Here is a 20291-nt window from a genome sequence, read left to right as displayed (position 1 = left end):
CCTGACTCCGTCACACAACAATGCAGAGCTATCATGACGATCATCATGGCTTATTTTCGAAGGCTTATTTATTCATTTGGTAGCTCATTTTCGCAGCTGTGTTGCTGCTTAATTTGAGATATGAAGTGTGTACAAATAAAGGCACGACAGACATTTCACTACTTCTTATCTTATATTTTTCTCGTGCACACATCAACGTTCCCTGGGCGATTGCATCCAGGTGATTGGCACAAGAGTTAGCTGAAATCTGGATGATCCAGCGTTAGTTGATGTAGCAGCTACCGTCGTATTGGTGGCAGTACTTTGGCTGCATGGTCTCGGCCTGGACGCCGCGGGCCACCATTCGCCGACGGTGGTGCACGAGGCGCCACTGGGCCGCTAGCGAGTCCGTCTCCGGCTCCGCCCACAGACGCTCGGCCAGCGCCGCACCGCGAGGCCACAGCTTGGTGTCCAGGTTGGCGTCGTCGGCCTGCTCAGTCCACAGCGCCGCAGAGCCTCCCAGAATCTGGGTAGAGAAATCTGACTGACGAAGCGGCTGCGAGGGACGCCGAGAGGCCACGGTGTCAGAGCTACTCTGGAAGCTGTGCGCAATCTCCCGGGGACTGTTATCGTAGACGGTCTGCCAGCTCTTGTAGGGCGAGCACCAGTTGTTGCCCTTGCCGACCCAGGCGGAACCACCACAGTCCAGATACCAGGCGTCGTAGTTAGAGAGAATCAGCTCGTAGCCCTGTTTCAGCAGGTCGCCGATCTGCTGGTCTTTGCCCGTGGTCCAGATCTGGATGATGTACTTGCTGGGGTCGAGACGCGACTCCTCGGCAGGTCGCTGGGTGAGGTGCGACGTCCACAGAATCGTCTTCTGCTCGCCGGCGATGCTGGTCCACATGTCGTAGACACGCTCCTGGAACTGGATCCACAGCTTCATGTACTCCTCGTCGTCGGTGGGGTCGCCTCCCTTCTCCTTGACGAACGCAGCAATCTCCGGCGTCGTCTTCCAGCAGTTCAGGTTGATCTAGAAAAAAGCAGCTTTGTAAAACGCTATTAACCTTGCACAAGATCAATGCCTTTTGCTTTTGATATTACAAACTTCGGATGTCACTTATAAACGGCTTGTAGCGTCGGAAGGTAATCAATTGTAGAAAGTGCGTTTTGTTGTTGTTTAGGACGGATGCAAAAGTAACAGTAGTAAAGTAGCAGGACGTGTAGATTCATTACCTCGTCCCCACCAATGTGGAACAGGTCCGGCTTGAAGACATCGCGATATTCCACCAGAATCGTCTTCAGAACCTTATAGAGGTTCTCATTGATGATATTCATCTGCCCGCAGGGTGGTTCGACGCAGAACTCCTGCCAAGGCTCCTGTAAAAATAATTACAGTTAAATCACGACACCAACGAATGAATGTGATAGTTCATATTCCATTGGAGAAGTTGGATATTGCCTTATTTTTTATCATACTTTATTAACTCCTTATGGTAGCAAAGCCTTTTCAAAGCGAAAACCAAAGGACTTATCACGGAACAGTCAGCCTTTCGTCGAGGCAGCTATAAGCTGACAGAGGTGCTGGCACCTGTCAGAACTCACCTTGCCCAGACAGACGGTGAGATTCCCCATCCCGGCCTTCTCGCCCCACTGCCAGCCGTAGCCGACGTGGGCGGGCATGTCCAGCTCGGGCAGCAGGCGCACACCCCGCTCCAGCGCGAACTGCACCAGCTCCTCCACTTCCGCCCGGGTGTAGACCTCGCGCGGCGAGTAGGCGCCGTACTGCGCCAGCCGCGGCTCGCCCGTGATCTCGATCGGGAAGCTGTGCGTGTCGGTGATGTGCCAGTGCAGCGTGTTCAGCTTGTTCATGGCCATGGCGCCGATGGTGCGGCGCAGGCCGGCCACCGAGATGAAGTTGCGCGACGTGTCGAGCGTCAGCGCGCGCACCGGGTACACGGGCGCGTCTCTGACGTCGGCCGTCACCGTCATCAGCGCGTCGTTGGCGTCGTCGTACGCCACCAGCTGCGAGAGCGTCTCCATGCCGTGGCGCGCGCCGAAGAACGTCTTGGCCTCGATGTGCGCCTCCAGCTGGTCGGCGTCGGTGTGCGTGATGTTCAGCTTGTAGGACTCGTCAGTCTTCAGCGTGAGCGACGCATCAGATCGCTCTACAGTGACGCGGATTGTCAGCTGACGCGTCGCCAGGTTGGCATCCCTTGCAGAAGAAAGCTTCAGGCAGCTTCCGCCAGGAGGTCGCATGTCACGGAGCGTTTCCTTGAGCCTGTTACCGGCCTTCTCAACAAGGCCGCGAACATCCTGCGGGGCGTCCACGATGACAATAACCTGGCTGTACGTGAAGGACAGTGGTGTTTTGCCGAGGGTGATGGCCCCGGTCGGTTTCGGCCACAGGGTGAATCCCTTGCCACAAGTCAGCTTGCAGCCGCCGAGGGTCATGCCATTGGTAGCCTCGCTGACAGGAGTGCGCACACAGGCCCCCTTCTTACATTCCCACATCCAAGGGAACGTTAATGGGCTTCTGTGGGAGGAAATGGGAATATCAGGTGAGTGAAGTAAGAGTACAACGTTAGACATGAGTGTTTGGTAGGTATAAGCTTTCGTACTGCATATTAACCGAATGTTTGTTGTCAATAGTTAAAACATTAATCGTTAGAAATAAGAATTGTGTTTTATTATTGGAAAACGAATCATTTCCTGACAATTTGGGGAAAGCTGCCTGAGATCAGTACCTACATCTTAATATCCTTGTGGTACTTTTTTATAGATAAGTACAGTCTGTCTTAACCCGCGCACCGACGGGGGTCTGCGCCAACTTAGTACCGCGCATGACCGCCCCACCCCCCCCACCTGAGATCTCGAGAACGAAGCAAGATAGCGACAAGCGGTAAACGGCATCGGATACGCACGGTCAAGATCTACAATTTTTACTAAGGTCATTTTCAGGTCAGGTCAAAGATGACGTCACAGGGGTCGAAAAAGTCAAAATGGCGGCGCTAAATATGGAGAGAGTTTTTCTCGAATAACTTTCGAATTAGTCAAGATAGGAACAAACTAAGGGCATCATCGTGATCCTCTCGTCAATCCGCATCGAATGATATATATATATATATATATATATATATATATATATATATATATATATATATATATATATATATATATATATATATATATATATATATATATATATATATATATATATATATATATATATGCGTGTATTTCGGCAACAATCCTTCCTGTAGGCACTTGGTGTTAAATATGACCGCGTATTGGCAGTTTATGAACTGTTTTTGAGTTCGTTCGACTGATCTAACCACTCGCTTTTCTTGTTCTCCCAAGTGAAAAATGAGGTCACCGATAGATGAGCTCGTGAACAACACACACATCTTGACGAGAGAGCGATGCAGGCTTAAACTTCAAGTTAAAGAAGCCGTCTTGATCAAAGAACTTCAGCCGAAGCTTAACATTCAGTACGATTTTCAAGGCGTACTGAAACTGTACGATAGCTCTTTATGATTTTCGGGATATCTCCAGTCAGAAGTTTTACTTGCATATTTTAGTGCGTGATTTAAATTTCACTATGTAAAATATTCCGTGAATGTGACAAATGTGGCATTTCTGCTCCTATATTTTGTGACATAGCTGTGTCAGGGTGTTTCACTAAAAGTGTCAAAAAGTAAAAGGTCATAATGCACATAATAACAATGTTTTCTAAGGAAATTTGCATATCATTTCATCCGCAATTGTTGGACATTTGAATACATAAAAACGATATCACCGTCACTCAAACCTATTCCACACATCTGCCCCTTCTTTTGATGCACCGTTTCGGCACGTGTCCGGAGGTACCTCACAGCCCGTTTTCGTCTTCAGCGTCCAGACTGTCGGCAAAGCCTTGAATTGTGCTCTTCAGCTCCCGAAGTGATGCGACTTGAGTCTTCCTCAGCTCTGCGAGAGCTACTGAGTCACTGACCAAACCAGAGGCTTAGCGGTAACAGATCGGGGCTTCGCGCTGGCCAGGGGCGGGCGGCGAGGCAGCTGATTATTCGGCCCAGGAGCTTCTGGTCCAGTCAGTTCCTGGTGGCTACAGCCGTTACAGTGGTTGATTTTAATAACTTGTAAGGCCCTGGCTATTTCTGATGATGGAACTAGCTTCTTGTTATCTTCAAAGGCCCTCAAAAAGACCCTGACCTTCTCAACGGTTTCCGCCGAGAGGTGGGGGCAACCCCGCCTTTTTTGGACTGGAACCGGCATCGAAGGAACCCTTTTAAACCTCTCAACAAGCCCTTTGAAACTTTTATAATCTGGAACGTAGCGAGGTGAGAGAGTAAAAAGTTTCCTGAAAAGTCGGCACACGGTTTCAATGTTTCTGGTGGCACCAAATGTACAAAGTGTAATTCATCCCTCCTGTTGCGGTGTAAATAACCTGTTCTTGTTCTGCATAAGGAAAAAATAACTAGTAACTTTGGCCTCCTGCCCTCGCTCCGTATGAGTGTAAAATATATCTTAAATGGATAAATAATAAATGTCCAAAAATTTGCAACAAAGCCACATGCGCAGCCACGTGATTTGCATATTCTATATATCTTTAATAGGCATTTACTTTTTGACAATTTTAGTGAAACACCCTGTAGGTTCTGAGATTGTGATTGAACCATAAAGTAGTCAAAATGTAGATCATGATGTACGTTCACACATATTTACTTGTCTATATTTATATAATTTCAGGTGTGAGTAGGATATTGCTTGATAATGTGAAAAGTTCACGAAACGTTGCAAAGAGAATGAACAATGAATCTATCGGTGACCTCATTTTTCACTTGGGAGAACAAGAAAAGCGAGTGGTTAGATCAGTCGAACGAACTCAAAAACAGTTCATAAACTGCCAATACGCGGTCATATTTAACACCAAGTGCATATATATATATATATATATATATATATATATATATATATATATATATATATATATATATATATATATATATATATATGTTGACCTCGAAAGGTCAAGGTCAAAGGTTGACCTCAGGTCACGTGACCTCGAGGTCATCATGTATATCATTCGATGCGTCTTGATGAACTGAACACAATGAGACCATCCACGCGTCTGTATCTTGTTCCTGTACGGAGTTATTGGCCAAAAACCTTTGGTGACCTTTGATGACGTCACATGACCTCACAGCTGCCCAACAGCAAAACAGACCTCAAGGTAGTGAAGGTTGATCGTATATGAAGTCATGTATGGTATATGGGGCCATTCCGACCCGTTTTAGTGGTAAAAACAGGGAGTTGATTTTTCCCCCATTGACTTATAATGGGGAGGTCGCGAAATTGACCTGACCTTAGGTCACCGATATCAAAATTCCGAGATATACAAATTGTAGATACTAATGACCTAATAACATCCTGCGACTTTCAAAGGCCTCCGACATCTACTGTAGCTCTGGCACGGTGACAAAGTTGCAAAAAAGTGACTTGAGGTTGGGTCATTCAAAGTGACCTGGTGACCTGACCTTAAAAGGTAGGAGGTTCAAACTTGCACACCATGTGTAAAATTGATTAGGGAATAGTCATACCAAATTTCGCGGCGCTACGCGCCGCGGTTTTCCCGCTATTTGCGAAAAACCTCAGGGGGGCGGATATCCGCCCCCCCCGTCGGTGCGCGGGTTAAAAGTACCGCGCAAAGTGACGGTGGATCCATCAAGCCTGACCGAGAAAGGGCATGTTTTAATTTAAAAGTCACCGACCAATTGACCTAGGGAATGGACAAGGATGCCAATTGCTTCGGTGACCCAAATTTAGCAGGCCCTTGCTCAGTCAGGCTCGATGGATCCACCGTCACTTTGCGCGGTACTTTTAAGACAGACTGTACAAATACATATCAGGAGACCTAGATAGCTGTAGGGCCATTGAATGAATAAATAAACAGGCGTATACGAGTGAGTGAATAATTATTTGCTGACACTACCAACTACCTACACATGATAGTTAATGATATTACACATAATAGCACATAATAATAGTATAGAATTTTACTCACGTCAGCTTGCACACGTCCTCCCTGCGTGCCCACGCCTTGGTCAGAGGTTCCATGTCATTAGCTGCCGAAACTGCCAGAAGGCAGATGTAGAGTACCGCCCTCATCTTGGAGTCTCAATGCTGAAATAAGATACGAGCATTGAACCACGGGCTAAGTGATACAGATGCTGCTGAATAGTATTTTGACTGTACGGTCGTGTTTGAATAGCATTTGCATATTACGGGTAATGCCTTCTATATGCGCCCTCGCCCCCCCCCCCTTTTGAATGAAAACTCTTTTCTCAAAATATGCATGCAGTGAATGTAATCTCTGCTTTATTACGATTCTTGAACAATTTGTACCGAAGTACACCAGCGTTCTTGTAAAGGAAATTATTTCTATGGTCATTTATTTTACTACACCCTCGCAAAATATTATAATAGCAATGCCGTAGGTAACCCGAAAATAAGGCGGGTCAGGATTATGAAACACCATATTTTACCATAACTCTCAGTCTCGGCACGTGGCTTCTGGCAGTACCTAGACCAAAAAAAGCTAAGATATGAATACTAATTTTATATATAGCATTAATCGGTCTATTATTTAGCAGATAGGGGAGAGTGGGGTGGGTTGTATCAGTTTTTACTCCGAGACCCATAACCTCGTAACTATCCGTGATAAACTCATTATTTCCATACTATCTCCTTGCTTGATTCTTCTGCTTTTTTGTGCAAAGTAACTTTTCCGCTATCTCTACCAGTTTTTCTTCCACGGTCTGCCGAATGGAGCAATGTTTTTGATACAACTTGCCCCATGGCTTGGGTGAGTTGTATCACATGGTGGGGTAATTTGTATCACTAGGTATTTCACGTTTCAGGGAGTGTGCTTGCTACTGGTTTTGAACATAACAACATTAAATGGGGTTAATACAATGTATTTGCTCAATCAAAGGCTTCACTTTTATTAGACCAAACTTAGGTCAATGCAATCCGAACGAAACATCGAAACGAACGAAACATCAACAGACTAGATGCAAAAGTGGCCCGTTAAGAGCAAAGAAGCCAACACATTGTGCCGAAATGGAACGAGTATTGATTAGCTACCTACAAACGCGAGACAGGGCTTAGCTTTCGCGATCAAAAGCAACATGCCCATACATACATACATGTTACAACATACCCCACCCGGCTCTGATACAACATGTACCTCGCCGTCATCTTGGAAAAAACATCCTCGTGCTCAAAAACAGCGGACAGCTGGAGAAATCCATTTTCACTCACGCAGCCTTAGAACCTACCCTCACCACCGCTACGGAGATCTTTCAAATTCGTGCACATCTAAATGCCCAAAACACACATTTTCTTGCAACTCATTTTTTTAGAATGACATTAAAAAAACATAAAATCGGCTCTCACCCCGAGACGCGTCCACCCAGCCACACGACAGAACAGGGAAAGATGGCGCCCGGAAAACCTCGTCGGCTGGTCGTGTCACGGGTGCTATCTATTGGATAAGTTTTGCACAATTCGCCCTGATACAACTTGGACATGATACAACTCTCCCCGCTCTCCCCTAATGACGTGGACGTAATTTTGACAGACAAGCTTAGGCCGAAAAAAGTTATAAATGCTCTTCGAGCCACACCTACATATGCATATTATCGGCTGTCAACCGCGCAAGATAAGAAGCCTCCGCTAAAAACAACTTAAATAAGGGCAACCGCAACAGCTTACTGTTTAATTAATATCTTGAAAATGTGAGCATGGTGACAGTGATGTCTTCTTTGCAAACCAGTATAACGCCTTTTGGGGCGACTAACGGAGCGAGCGAGAGGGTGGGCCTTGCACGTGCGAAATTGCGAGGGGGTACCTCCAACTGACTTGTGCACGGCACCCTACTAACTGGTCTCTAGCGATGTGCCAAATTTGGGCACAATCGGCCCAGCCGTTCTCGAGATCTGGAAGCGGCACCCTGCACGTGCGCACGTGCAAGATGGGTCCCAACTGACTTGTGCACGGCACCCTACTAACCGGTCCCTAACCGTGTACCAAATTTGAGCGCAATCGGTCCAGCCGTTCCCGAGATCTGGAAACGACCCCTGCACGTGCGCACGTGCAGCAGCACCCCAACTCTGGCACATGTATATGCAGTGCCTAGTGGGTGCCTACCTACATGCCAACTTTCAGCGCAATCGGCCAAGTAATTACCGAGATATTGCAACAATTACAAAATTGACACCTCTTCGTTTTGCACGTGGCACGTGCATAAGGGGTCACCCACATGCATCGGGAATAGTCCAATACTTGGTAGAAGGAATGAAGATACCCTACAAAAATTACCGCGTGTAAATCGGTCAAGTGGTTGCTGAGATATAAGCCTCGCAAAAGCGTGACCACGGCCGGCCGGCCGGCCGGCCGGCCGGCCGGCCGCTCATACTCGGAAATTTCCGTTAATCTAAGGAAAGACTACGCTCGCTTCGCTCGCTCCGTAATAAATGCTTCCCATTTTCCCATTTTCATTACCTGAGTTCAAATCAAGATCATTACCTCCTCATTTCCATGATAAGCATTTCCTCACCCGAACCGCACAAAACACTGCCCGTCTCTGAGCTTGACGAAGCAAACACGATAGCCTGTTAATGCGCTAAGAGAGAGGAACAAGTCTCTCTACTGCAGATGATAAAGATATATCATAAAGTGCACTTAAGAGTCATGAGCAATACCAACAATTACTAACCACCCAACCACCCCATAATCACCCAAAGTCATACGTATGCAATCACCTTATTCCAAAATTTACTTAGTGTTTCTTACCATACAGTCACTTGAAGGATGTGTCCTGCGAGCTGTCCGTGTTCACTGTCCCCGCTTCCTCCAGTCCCGGCGACCGAGGACTGACCGCCGACCTCCGTCCTCATTCTGTCTCCCTCCTAAAACCTGTCCAGTCCTCGCCCCAGGGCACAGATAATGAAACGATTAAATACAGTAGAACCCGAACTAACACAATGGTCATGGAAAGTAGCGCCTACGTGACCTCATGATTGGGAGGAGTTTTGGCCGGGTGGCGGGCTTGGACGTGTTCTAAATGTGCTTCTTTAAATTTAACTATAAAAGTATTTCTCTTTCGGATTAGTATTGTGCAATGATTGACCGATGCGTTCAGCTTCAAGAATATCAGTTGAATTCGTGTTATCATAGTGTAATAAATAACTTGGATAAAAGATAAAACTATAAATAAATCATGTCATTTATTACACTATGTTGTTACGTTGCTGCGTTAAGCAAAGACACCGGTGAAAAGTAACAAAATATTAACATTCCATTCCATTTTCAATTGCATTCCGGCGTAAGGGCTTTCGATTTCCGGCTAAGGAATGCCGATCTACCCAGTTATTAATTCGAATGTCAGAAGCTGCCCTCTTACCTATGCATGTCGCGTTTGAGTGAATGTTTCAGCAGCGGGTCACGGGATGAAATGCAGGACTAGATGAAATGCATTGGGATGGGTGGCAGCAGATCACACTTTCTCTTGCGCTTGACCACGCCAGGGGCTGTTAGCTAATGAAGCGGCGCACTGCAATGGTGGATAGACTGAGACTACGAGACGTGCTGAGTGATGAACTGCAGTTCACCATTGAGTGAATGGAGTTCATGCACTCAATGTGCAATGCCGTCGGCTGAGTGTCGTGCTTCCTAAGATCGCAAAGGGTCATTCACCCACTAAGCCTACCAGTGCGTTTGTTGTCAATCCTTATGGAAGCCAGGCTCCGTGAAAAGATGCTTATATAATGATGCCGACGTTCGTGCATGACATTTGACAAGACTTACTAGCATTGCACAACGGTACGCCTACAGTTCTAACCTTTCCGACCAACTCATAAGAACAAAGAAGCTGTCAGTTAGACACTCCTGGTCTGGCTCAGGAAGCCACATCATGCGCCTAAACTGCTAATCCAGAAAACACGAAGCAATGACACAAAATGTCGCTTCGGCCACTTCATCCCAATAAGAAGTTATCTATCTTTGATCGCACTCAGACGTTGCCTAATATTTCAAATCGGTAGGAACTAAGAACCTAGCATGTATGGTTCGAAATATGACAAACCCAGGTTTTCTGCGGAGAGATCTGGGAAACCTTAAAAGCTCACAGCCTTTTCGCAGTCTTCTGCATCATTCTTCACTCTAGCGCAAATCTTGACTGCTACTGGCGACAGCAATTCCGTATTCAATCGGCTCTGTCCGGACCCCATTCAATTCATAACTGCCCACGTCGCGCGCCTATATGGTCCGGTGAGAGCGGTCCTTATTCGTCTTCTTTGCCATCGGGACTGAGACATCAGCTCGTTAAAACCAGGCTCATGCTCACCCGATCAGGTGGCATATATCTCAGAGGGACGCTACGCTACATACGGCGGGATCAATCACCGAAGAGCATCAGTCGCTGATCAACTCAGCTCAGTAACCCCCCACATAGATTTCCTCATCGCTTGACCCTCAACTCACCTCAACAGACCAAAAAGGCCCAACCCAAACGACCCAAACAATGAAGCGAACATTCCCGTCTATAGAGCGCCGGACGGGATGTGATGCAACACAGCCTGATGGCTATCTCTGGACTGCGTCGCCTCCCCCCGCGACCGGTCTGGGTGCCCGGGGGCGATGGGCGGCCCCCGCCGCTCACTACCTGCCCGCGCCCGGCGCCGTGACCCCACTGCAGTGAGAGGGAGGTGCACGGACAGGTTGCACGCTTCGACAGCGCTCTGCACGGTTTGGAGCAAAGCTGTCCGGTACGCAGTGCACAGGTGAGGCGAGGTGGGGGCTGGATGGGTGACACGAGGCATTTACGACTGGCTGCGGAAGTGGAAAGGCTGATTTGTTTTCCCTACGTTGATTTATAACGATGCAATAGATGGTGAAGCGTTAATTTTTTCCGTCGAATGCAAGATAATTAACCAAACCAATGAGGGCTCATGCTACATGTTTTATGACGTGATGACATAATCTGTTGCAGGATTCGGTAAAAAGGATGAAGCTGCTTCTCTTATGCCTACTCGTATGGGTGGCTAACGCCCAGGACACCCCAAACAAAGCAGAACATCATGAAACCCCACACACAACAGAACATCATGAAACTCCACACACAGACACAACAGAACATCATGAAAACCCAAACAAAACAGAACATCATGAAGCCCCAAACAAAACAGAACATCATGAAGCCCCAAACAAAACAGAGCATGCATCTGGAGAGGCTTCGCATACCGAACACAAGACTGTCGAGGCGATTCTATCCAAAGTGGAAGAAGAAAAGGTATCTGATTGGGTGCAAGACTGGGTTGAACCAGGCTCAGTTTGCAAACTCAAGTAAGTACCCACCGAGTAATAGCATAGATAAAGCCAATACCTATATTTTATTTGCGTTTTCCTTACTTATCGTTGCAGTTATGTTATTTGGTCCAATATAATGTCGCCATGGTTTAAAGTAAATAGCTCACTTTTAACATGGGGTTTTGAACTGGAATAGCAGTTCCGTAGCTTGAGCCGAGACAAGCACAAATCAGGAGCTTTTACGGCCCAACGATCACCCTAGGCAAAGATATTCCATTTCTCGTCCCGAAAAATGTGCCTTGCAGGGGTCATTTTCCTCTTTTAACCCGCGCCCTGATGGGGGGGGCCATTTTGGCCCCCCCTGTGGTTTTTCTTAAATAGCGAGAAAACGGCGGCGCGCAGCGCCGCCAAATTTTGGGTACCTTACCGGACATCAATTTGACACCTTCACACAAAATTTCAAGTCACAGGTCACCTCAGGTCAGGAGTTATTGAGGTCAAACTGAGGTCATGTTCGAGTAAAAATGAGCAAAAAACATGACATCTTGAAACGCTCACCAATTTTACAGTTAACAAGCAATTTTAAAGTTCTTTATGTGGTTGTGTAGAGAACAGACGGCGCTACAAAACTGCTATCTCGGATTTTCGAAATTTTTGGATTTTGACCCCCAAAAATCAAAAAAATTGATTTTTTAGAAAAACTAAAAAAATTTCCAAAAATTTTTCGAATTTCGAAAAAACCGGAATATATGTGATAGTCCCTGCGCTCTTCGATATACATACCAAATTTTAGATCGATACCTCTTTTTTTGGCTAAGTTATAGCGAAAAAACTGTTAAAAATTGATGACGTCATATTTTTTGAACTCAATTTTTAGCAATTCTAGACCTCGTGGCGCAAAACAGAGACCACCATTGAACTCCCCGTGACGAGCTGCATCGAATCGATACCCATTTTATGCAAAAATATCAACTTTGAAATTTGACCTAATTTGACCTGACCTTGACCTGGCCTTGACCTGACCTTGACCAAAACGTGACCTAAGCTGGCCCTAAAGTCTGTCTGACCCACATAATCGCATTTGTCATGTAAAATGGACCATAAAACATGTATCACACGACACTTTCATATTGTGACCCCCCAGTGACCTGACCTCTGTGACCTGACCTGGTATCAGTGACCTCAAGTAGCAAAATATGTGTTTAAAGAACATTTCCCCATCGATGATTTTCAATGAAATGCATTTTACACGATTTTACAACGCATTTCTTGAAATGCCTGTAAACGGTGAAAATTCGACCTTTGACCTGACCTGTGACGTCATCGGTTTGACCGAGGTCAATGAAATTGGGTCACAAGGTAGTTCCCCGTTGGGGCTATCCAACACCGTTTACCGCTTGTCGCTATGTTGCGTGGTTCTCGAGATCTGAGGGGGGGGCCAAAATGGCCCCCCCCCCATCAGACCGCGTTGCTCGGCAGACCCCATCTGGGCGCGGGTTAAGACTGAAGAGTTCTTCCTATATTAAAATATAGAAAACAATATTTTTTGTAAAAAGGTTTTATTTTCTTTGCTGATCATTTTGAGCATACAAAATCATAAATTCATTGCAAAAAATCTAATTTCGTGAAAGTGAACTATTCCCTTTAATAATGACGCACTGATAAGGATTGAAGGAGAGGTAACGATTACCATCAGGCAAATATTCCTTACCAAACTTGAGAACATTTTCAGATCACTTATCTTTTATAGTTTCTTCATATTTAGGTACCTATCTATTATACTATCTTTTATCTTTATATACGTAGGTTGATTTTAATAATGTTTTGGAATATAATAAGCTTGGTATAATTTCTCCACGAGTGTGCTTTGCTGGCTTCAGAATGATTTCTAAATCTCTCTTATGTTTTTGTGCTTTTTTTATAACGAAAAGAATAAGTTGTTAAAAAATATATTACAGCTATGTCCACTTCATTGAAAACTTAACATTTATAAGGCTAGGTCGTTTCAATAAAGTTGTTGTTCTTTCGTAAGTTTGTGTTGTAAAATTAGGCACCATTACTTTTAAGATTATAGTCCAGACGATTAAATGGGTATGACTGAAAGGTGTGACGCATACTAAGGAATCATCTTATATGTTTTGAATTTATTCAACGTTGTTTTTTTCATCGGAACAACAAATTTGGAGTTACAGGAAGAACGATTTGGACCCAGCGACAGAACGCAAAGTAATGTGCCTCGGTCTTAGAAGTTTATTTCTACATAAAATGTCGGTACTCAGCATTACGTAAAAGCAGGAAAAGTATAGATATTGGATAGTGGCTACGTCAGGTTATGAAGTAGCCTAGGGCATAACTATAAGCATTGAACACTGGAGTCACTGCAAGTAGCAAATGCAAACGAGTAAGAAAAAAGATGCACAAATATGACACCTATGTTTTTCCTGTCTGCACAGGAGTCCGCTGACGTTCCCGTGGATGTGGGAGTGTCGGGAAGGCGCCTGTCTGCGCACTCCCGTTAGCGAGGCTACCAATGGCATGACCCTCGGCGGCTGCAAGCTGACTTGTGGTAAGGGACTCACCCTCTGGCCGAAACCCACTGGAACGTTCACCCTCGGCAAAACGCCAGTGTCCTTCAAGTACAGCCAGGTTATTGTCATCGTGGACGCCCCGCAGGATGTTCGCGGCCATGTTGAGAAGGCCGGTAACAGACTGAAGGAAACGCTCCGTGACATGCGACCTCCTGGCGGAAGCTGCCTGGAGCTATCTTCTGCGAGTGATGCTAACCTGGCGACGCGTCAGCTGACAATCCGCGTCACTGTAGAACAATCTGATGCGTCACTCACGCTGAAGACTGACGAGTCCTACAAGCTAAACATCACGCACACCGACGCCGACCAGCTGGAGGCGCACATCGAGGCCAAGACGTTCTTCGGCGCGCGCCACGGCATGGAGACGCTCTCGCAGCTGGTGGCGTACGACGACGCCAACGACGCGCTGATGACGGTGACGGCCGACGTCAGAGACGCGCCCGTGTACCCGGTGCGCGCGCTGACGCTCGACACGTCGCGCAACTTCATCTCGGTGGCCGGCCTGCGCCGCACCATCGGCGCCATGGCCATGAACAAGCTGAACACGCTGCACTGGCACATCACCGACACGCACAGCTTCCCGATCGAGATCACGGGCGAGCCGCGCCTGGCGCAGTACGGCGCGTACTCGCCGCGCGAGGTCTACACCCGGGCGGAGGTGGAGGAGCTGGTGCAGTTCGCGCTGGAGCGGGGTGTGCGCCTGCTGCCCGAGCTGGACATGCCCGCCCACGTCGGCTACGGCTGGCAGTGGGGCGAGAAGGCTGGGATGGGGAATCTCACCGTCTGTTTGGGCAAGGTGAGTTTTTCCAAGAGCCAGCATCTCTGTCAGCTTATAGTTGGTTGGACAAAGGCAGACCGTTTCGAGATGTTTTTTATGTTCAGTTTACAATACTCCGCTTCTAAAATGATTAATGCAAAATTGTGATGAATAATGCAATTATTAACCCCTCCGATACCTAAAGTATGAACACCACATTCATCCCCTGGAAACTTAACTGACATTCTTTTACAGGAGCCGTGGCAGCAGTTCTGCGTCGAACCGCCTTGCGGGCAGATGAACATCATCAATGAGAACCTCTATAAGGTTCTGAAGACGATTCTGGTGGAATACAACGATGTCTTCCAGCCGGACCTGTTCCATATTGGTGGAGACGAGGTAATTACGAAATATCCACTTCTACATATCAATCGCACAGTTATTACCATCACCTTCCTCCATCCCCGTTCACCCACCCACACCGTTCAACTATGGCTTACGTGACACAGAGTACATTATCAATGGGAAATGCATGATAAATACAGTGTTGAGAGCACTAGAAGAAAGTGCAGCCAGATGCAGCTGCCATTAACAGTTGCCATACAGCTGTATCTGTCCTTAAAAACTTACAGAAAATGTCATTTTAGTTGATGCCTATAAGGTTCACTTAACATGGTTCTGAAGAAAGCCAGTGTCCCTACTAGTTTCTTTTAGTTAATGGCCAGGCTCTCCACCAGTTATCGATTCGCATTCCTTTTCCAGATCAACCTGAACTGCTGGAAGACGACGCCAGAGATTGCTGCGTTCGTCAAGGAGAAGGGAGGCGACCCCACCGACGACGAGGAGTACATGAAGCTGTGGATCCAGTTCCAGGAGCGTGTCTACGACATGTGGACCAGCATCGCTGGCGAGCAGAAGACGATTCTGTGGACGTCGCACCTCACCCAGAGACCCGCCGAAGAGTCGCGTCTCGATCCCAGCAAGTACATCATCCAGATCTGGACCACGGGCAAAGACCAGCAGATCGGCGACTTGCTCAAACAGGGCTACGAGCTGATTCTATCCAACTACGACGCCTGGTATCTGGACTGTGGTGGTTCCGCCTGGGTCGGGAAGGGAAACAACTGGTGCTCGCCCTACAAGAGCTGGCAGACCGTCTACGAAAACAGTCCCAGGAAGATAGCGCAGAGCTTCCAGAGCAGCTCTGATGCCGCTGCGTCTCAGCCAGCTAGTCAGTCAGACTTCTCTGCCCAGATTCTGGGAGGCTCTGCCGCGCTGTGGACTGAGCAGGCCGACGACGCGAACCTGGACAACAAGCTGTGGCCTCGCGGCGCGGCGCTGGCCGAGCGTCTGTGGGCGGAGCCGGATACGGACTCGCTAGCGGCCCAGTGGCGCCTCGTGCACCACCGTCGGCGAATGGTGGCCCGTGGGGTCCATGCGGAGACCATGCAGCCAAAGTACTGCCACCAGTACGACGGCACATGCTATATCGACTGAGTGCTGGGCAAATCCTCGCTGGGAGCGGTATTTGCTGCATTACCGTCCGTCAATTTTCGTAGATGAGTTTTTGCACTTGATGAAATTTATGTGACTTTACATCTCCGCTGTTTTTCGTAATCAATTCGTTCTTTGCAACAGACTGACTTAAAAAATGTAGCAACAGACCGATTATAAATGTATCGTGAGCTGTTTAGTTGTCTGTATGTACATGCCGATTGCCGATGATTTGCTAATTTCAATGTGGCTGATACACCATAATAGTTGATAGATACCTTGTGACGAAGTTGTGCCAATAAAACGTAAAACGTTGCTACGTTTGAAGAACATCTTGAATAAACATCAGAGAAAAAGCTAATTGTGGTAAAAAAGAAACATAAAGGCCAGAAGATTGTGGCTCACCCAGTAGGTATTACGCTGAGAATGGCCCAATAGATGACCAGTAACGATGTTCTTTCTTTCCATTTGACGTTCAATGTCAGGCGATGACCTAAGGACATTTACGGGTCATATCAAATAATTTACACAGCAGTTCTAGCTTTTATTTATCCTATCATTTATAAAATAATCGTAGTTGATTATTTATCCACAAGTGAAAAAACAACAACGAACCGAAAACACATAATTGACCTATGTACAGTTGACTACAGAACGAGGTCCCAGTTTTCACAGGCAATCAGTTGCCTGGAGTGGTAGGCTGTACCGCATCACAAGGGCTTAGTTCACAGTTACCTAAATGCTGTGACCTAATGTTGAAACCTAACGTTTAGCGCTTAATTGCGTGATAAACGGCACACCCTATCGTTCCAGTGAAGTGTGAACTGATACCTTCCTAGGAGTGGAGCACCATTCTGTAGTCCACTGTACAGAGCCATCCATCGCGCCGGTTGTTTGCCTTGCAGACATCTTGTGAAGATGCGGACTCGTTTGATTTCGGCAGAATTAAATACAACGCTTCAGGTTTAGCCCGGATTCACCCCAGACTATTTAGGACAGCTCGAAGCGACTTTTACCTTATACACATCACAGAGCCATTGGATTGGAATAGAGAAAACGTGGGCCAAGCCATTCGGCGTCACTCCGAGCCGTTTGACCTACGGAGGTCAATAAATGTCACGACCCCTAATTTGCACAGCAGATTGTTGCCTACCCAGTGGAGATAGAACTCTGAAAACCACTATACGACTCACTGTGACCTATACGAGTAGGTACCTTTTTTCATAAGCCATTCAGATTTTGAAGCTGGTGAAAAAAATCCATATTTATATCTTTCTTGAGAAAATCTAAAAAAAATAGTAAGTCCTCGAGCAGCTACTGACATTGTGTCAATGAACTGCAGCTCTCTGCTGAGAGTATTTCAACACTCTTTTGTGCTTTTTCGCAAATATGAAATATCTAATCTAAAACAAAAAACTTCGGCAAGAGAGAGAGAGAGAGAGAGAGAGAGAGAGAGAGAGAGAGAGAGAGAGAGAGAGAGAGAGAGAGAGAGAGAGAGAGAGAGAGAGAGAGAGAGAGAGAGAGAGAGAGAGAGAGAGAAAGAGAGAGAGAGAGAGAGAGAGAGAGAGAGAGAGAGGGAGGGAGGGAGGGAGAGAAATCTTTTAAAGAATTATAAGCTATATGGTAGGTATCCTCAAGATAAGATTCAAGTTTTGTTTGCACACTAACTCCTTAGACCTGAACAATTTAACCGGCAACCGCAAACCAACGACACAAGATCAGCTATTCGTATGCGTTTTGATTGTTGCCACGCCAGAAATATGGAAACCAGTTATTAAGCCGCCTCTGACCCTTGATGGTGATCCAAGGTCAGCTTCCGGCGCCGTTGTGCTGCAGCGAAGTTTGTGAGCTGAGAAAGTGAGCTGTCGAAGGTGATCTGTCAAAGTTTGTGATTTGTAAAAACGCGCTGCAGTATGACGGGTAACAGACAGGCCTGCGACCGACAAATAGGAGAATTAGCATCAGGGGGTGGGATCACGGTGAATCAATAATAGGCACTGCATTATTCATTAAATAAGAGGGAAGATGTCGGGTGTATGATCCAGACGCAGCATAGCGTAAACCTTATGGCTAAATTTGGCTACGTTGTTTTGGGTAGGCATGCGAGTTTCACAATCATCAGTGATAGGTATTATCAGAACAATGGAACAAGAACAGGATTTTATCGATGGGTTGACTATGGTACATATAACCACGTTCTATGCATAGGTACATGGATTAAATTTCAGCATTACAGCAGTGATATCACCTGGAAGGCATCGATCAACCACACGACCACAAATAAGGCATTTTCACGGCGAGTCGACACTCGGCAAAAAGAGCGCAATATTCGACCGGAAGTATAAAAACAAAATCCATTCGAATGTTACTTCCTAATAGGGCATTGGCATCGGCTTGGCATTATCAGCATGCCGAAAATTTGGCATCCGATTGCCTGTATATACACCCCACTAAATGGACACGCGACTCACACTGGGAAGGCTAGGTATGTACAGCAGTCTGCCGCGGCAGCAGGCATCCGGGTGTAGTCTTGACTGTCCCCACTCCCCAGCCAACCGCAGGCAGTGACCAGAGTCACTGACCTTCGTCAGAAGCAGACCGGAGAAACCGGACTGGGGACGCGGCGCAGCCAGTCGACAACAGTCTCTAAACTCGCCGGGACAGAGGTCAGTTCAAGGGCCTCCCGGACCGGAATATCACCGACCCAGCCCAGGGCTGCTGACAGAGATCATCGTCTTCGGTGAACCTGTTTGCTGAACAGATTTATTTATGTTTGCCAGCAATATCAAACGCTTCGAGCATGAGCGTAACGTTGTCTATTGCCGTATGCTATCACATAATAGCCGTTTTTACGACGAGTTTTCTTGCGAATGGACCAAACTTGACCAGATCTAACCACATCTCTTTGACAAATGTCTTGGTATCATGAGTTTATCTCAATGTTTTAATTTTTTGATCGAAAATAATGTCAGATAGCTTGACAAATAAAGTACCCAAGCAACTGGCCCGGTCGGGCTCGGGGGTAGTCCCAACCACTGCTGCCCGGGGGGACAATATTTACCCCCCCCCCCGTAAATAAGGGAGCTAGCCTATGGAAACAAAAGCGGTACCAAACGAAAGGTCTTTACGAAAGCGCGTACAACTTTGACAGGTCAATTTTCAAGGTCAGAAGTCAAGGTTAAAGATAAAATCCGGCACATGTGTAGTGATTACAAAGAAACTGTTCTGAAAGACGGCAGGATGCACAAAACCAGCAAAAGTGGATGAGAAACGAAAGACGGAGTCTGAGTATTCCGATCCTTCAAGGTCAAGATGAAGCTCATGCTCAAAATTGACCTAGAACTGTGCACTTTTTCGTATATCTTGTAAAATAAATTCCAAGAGTTCGAAATGTTTTGAGACTTATCACGCCCTTATTTGTTGTTCAATGTTCATCTTACAATACAAGGCTGCTCCAAGATCAAGGTTATGGAAGAGTGTCCTGGCTAGAGGCTATTTCACTCTTTCAAATCAGCCATAATAATTCAGACAATTTTGCCATATCTTGAGGCTCTAAATGAGCAACATGGATGCCAGATTCGTAATCAGTGGCTACAAATCCATCATATACGACCTTTCATATGCCAAGGTCAACCAAAGTCAATCGAGGTCACATGAGGTCAACATAAAACTTCACCTTTTCCAACCAATATATATAAATATATATATATATATATATATATATATATATATATATATATATATATATATATATATATATATATATATATATATATATAGCATTCGACGCGGTGTGATAAGACGAATGCGTTGGTACCACTGCCATAGCTCTAAGAATATTTTTGTTGAAGTTATTTGCATAAAAACTAAAACTCCACCTCGGGTTCGTTGACCTGACCTTCTATCTTTATATTTTTCCTAGGTCAAACGCTACACAAATGTGCTCGAAATATGTCTTTACATATCTCTATTCTCTATTTTTGGCAGCTATTTGAAGCTCACGTCTGTGATGCGGAAGTTTGCCATGCGGTATCTAGGAAAATCGACTCTGTAACGTCATCAAGGGGACTTTTTTACTCCGGAAGATGTCAAGTTAGATGGGGGAA

At 46.2% G+C, this 20291-nt stretch overlaps 2 protein-coding genes across 2 annotated transcripts; one reads left to right on the top strand and one right to left on the bottom strand.

The window, feature by feature from the left end:
- Window positions 1–58: 58 nt before the first annotated feature.
- LOC122391142 (chitooligosaccharidolytic beta-N-acetylglucosaminidase-like) lies at window positions 59–8965 on the bottom strand. Its single transcript, XM_043384814.1, has 5 exons — window positions 8833–8965; window positions 6041–6159; window positions 1582–2512; window positions 1213–1356; window positions 59–1009 (listed from the first exon to the last, which is right to left on the bottom strand). The coding sequence occupies exons 2-5, from the start codon at window positions 6142–6144 to the stop codon at window positions 263–265; spliced, it is 1926 nt and encodes a 641-aa protein (XP_043240749.1). The 5' UTR covers window positions 6145–6159; window positions 8833–8965; the 3' UTR covers window positions 59–262.
- A 1564-nt stretch (window positions 8966–10529) lies between these two features.
- LOC122391141 (chitooligosaccharidolytic beta-N-acetylglucosaminidase-like) lies at window positions 10530–16500 on the top strand. Its single transcript, XM_043384813.1, has 5 exons — window positions 10530–10820; window positions 11030–11382; window positions 13800–14730; window positions 14947–15090; window positions 15454–16500. The coding sequence occupies exons 2-5, from the start codon at window positions 11045–11047 to the stop codon at window positions 16186–16188; spliced, it is 2148 nt and encodes a 715-aa protein (XP_043240748.1). The 5' UTR covers window positions 10530–10820; window positions 11030–11044; the 3' UTR covers window positions 16189–16500.
- Window positions 16501–20291: the final 3791 nt, after the last annotated feature.

Source organism: Amphibalanus amphitrite, unplaced genomic scaffold (assembly GCF_019059575.1).
Source record: "Amphibalanus amphitrite isolate SeventyFive unplaced genomic scaffold, NRLGWU_Aamphi_draft 000423F_arrow, whole genome shotgun sequence".
NCBI classification, from domain to species: domain Eukaryota; kingdom Metazoa; phylum Arthropoda; class Thecostraca; order Balanomorpha; family Balanidae; genus Amphibalanus; species Amphibalanus amphitrite.
Note: the sequence above shows the minus strand (reverse complement) of the source record. Positions and strands in the feature narration are given on the sequence as shown.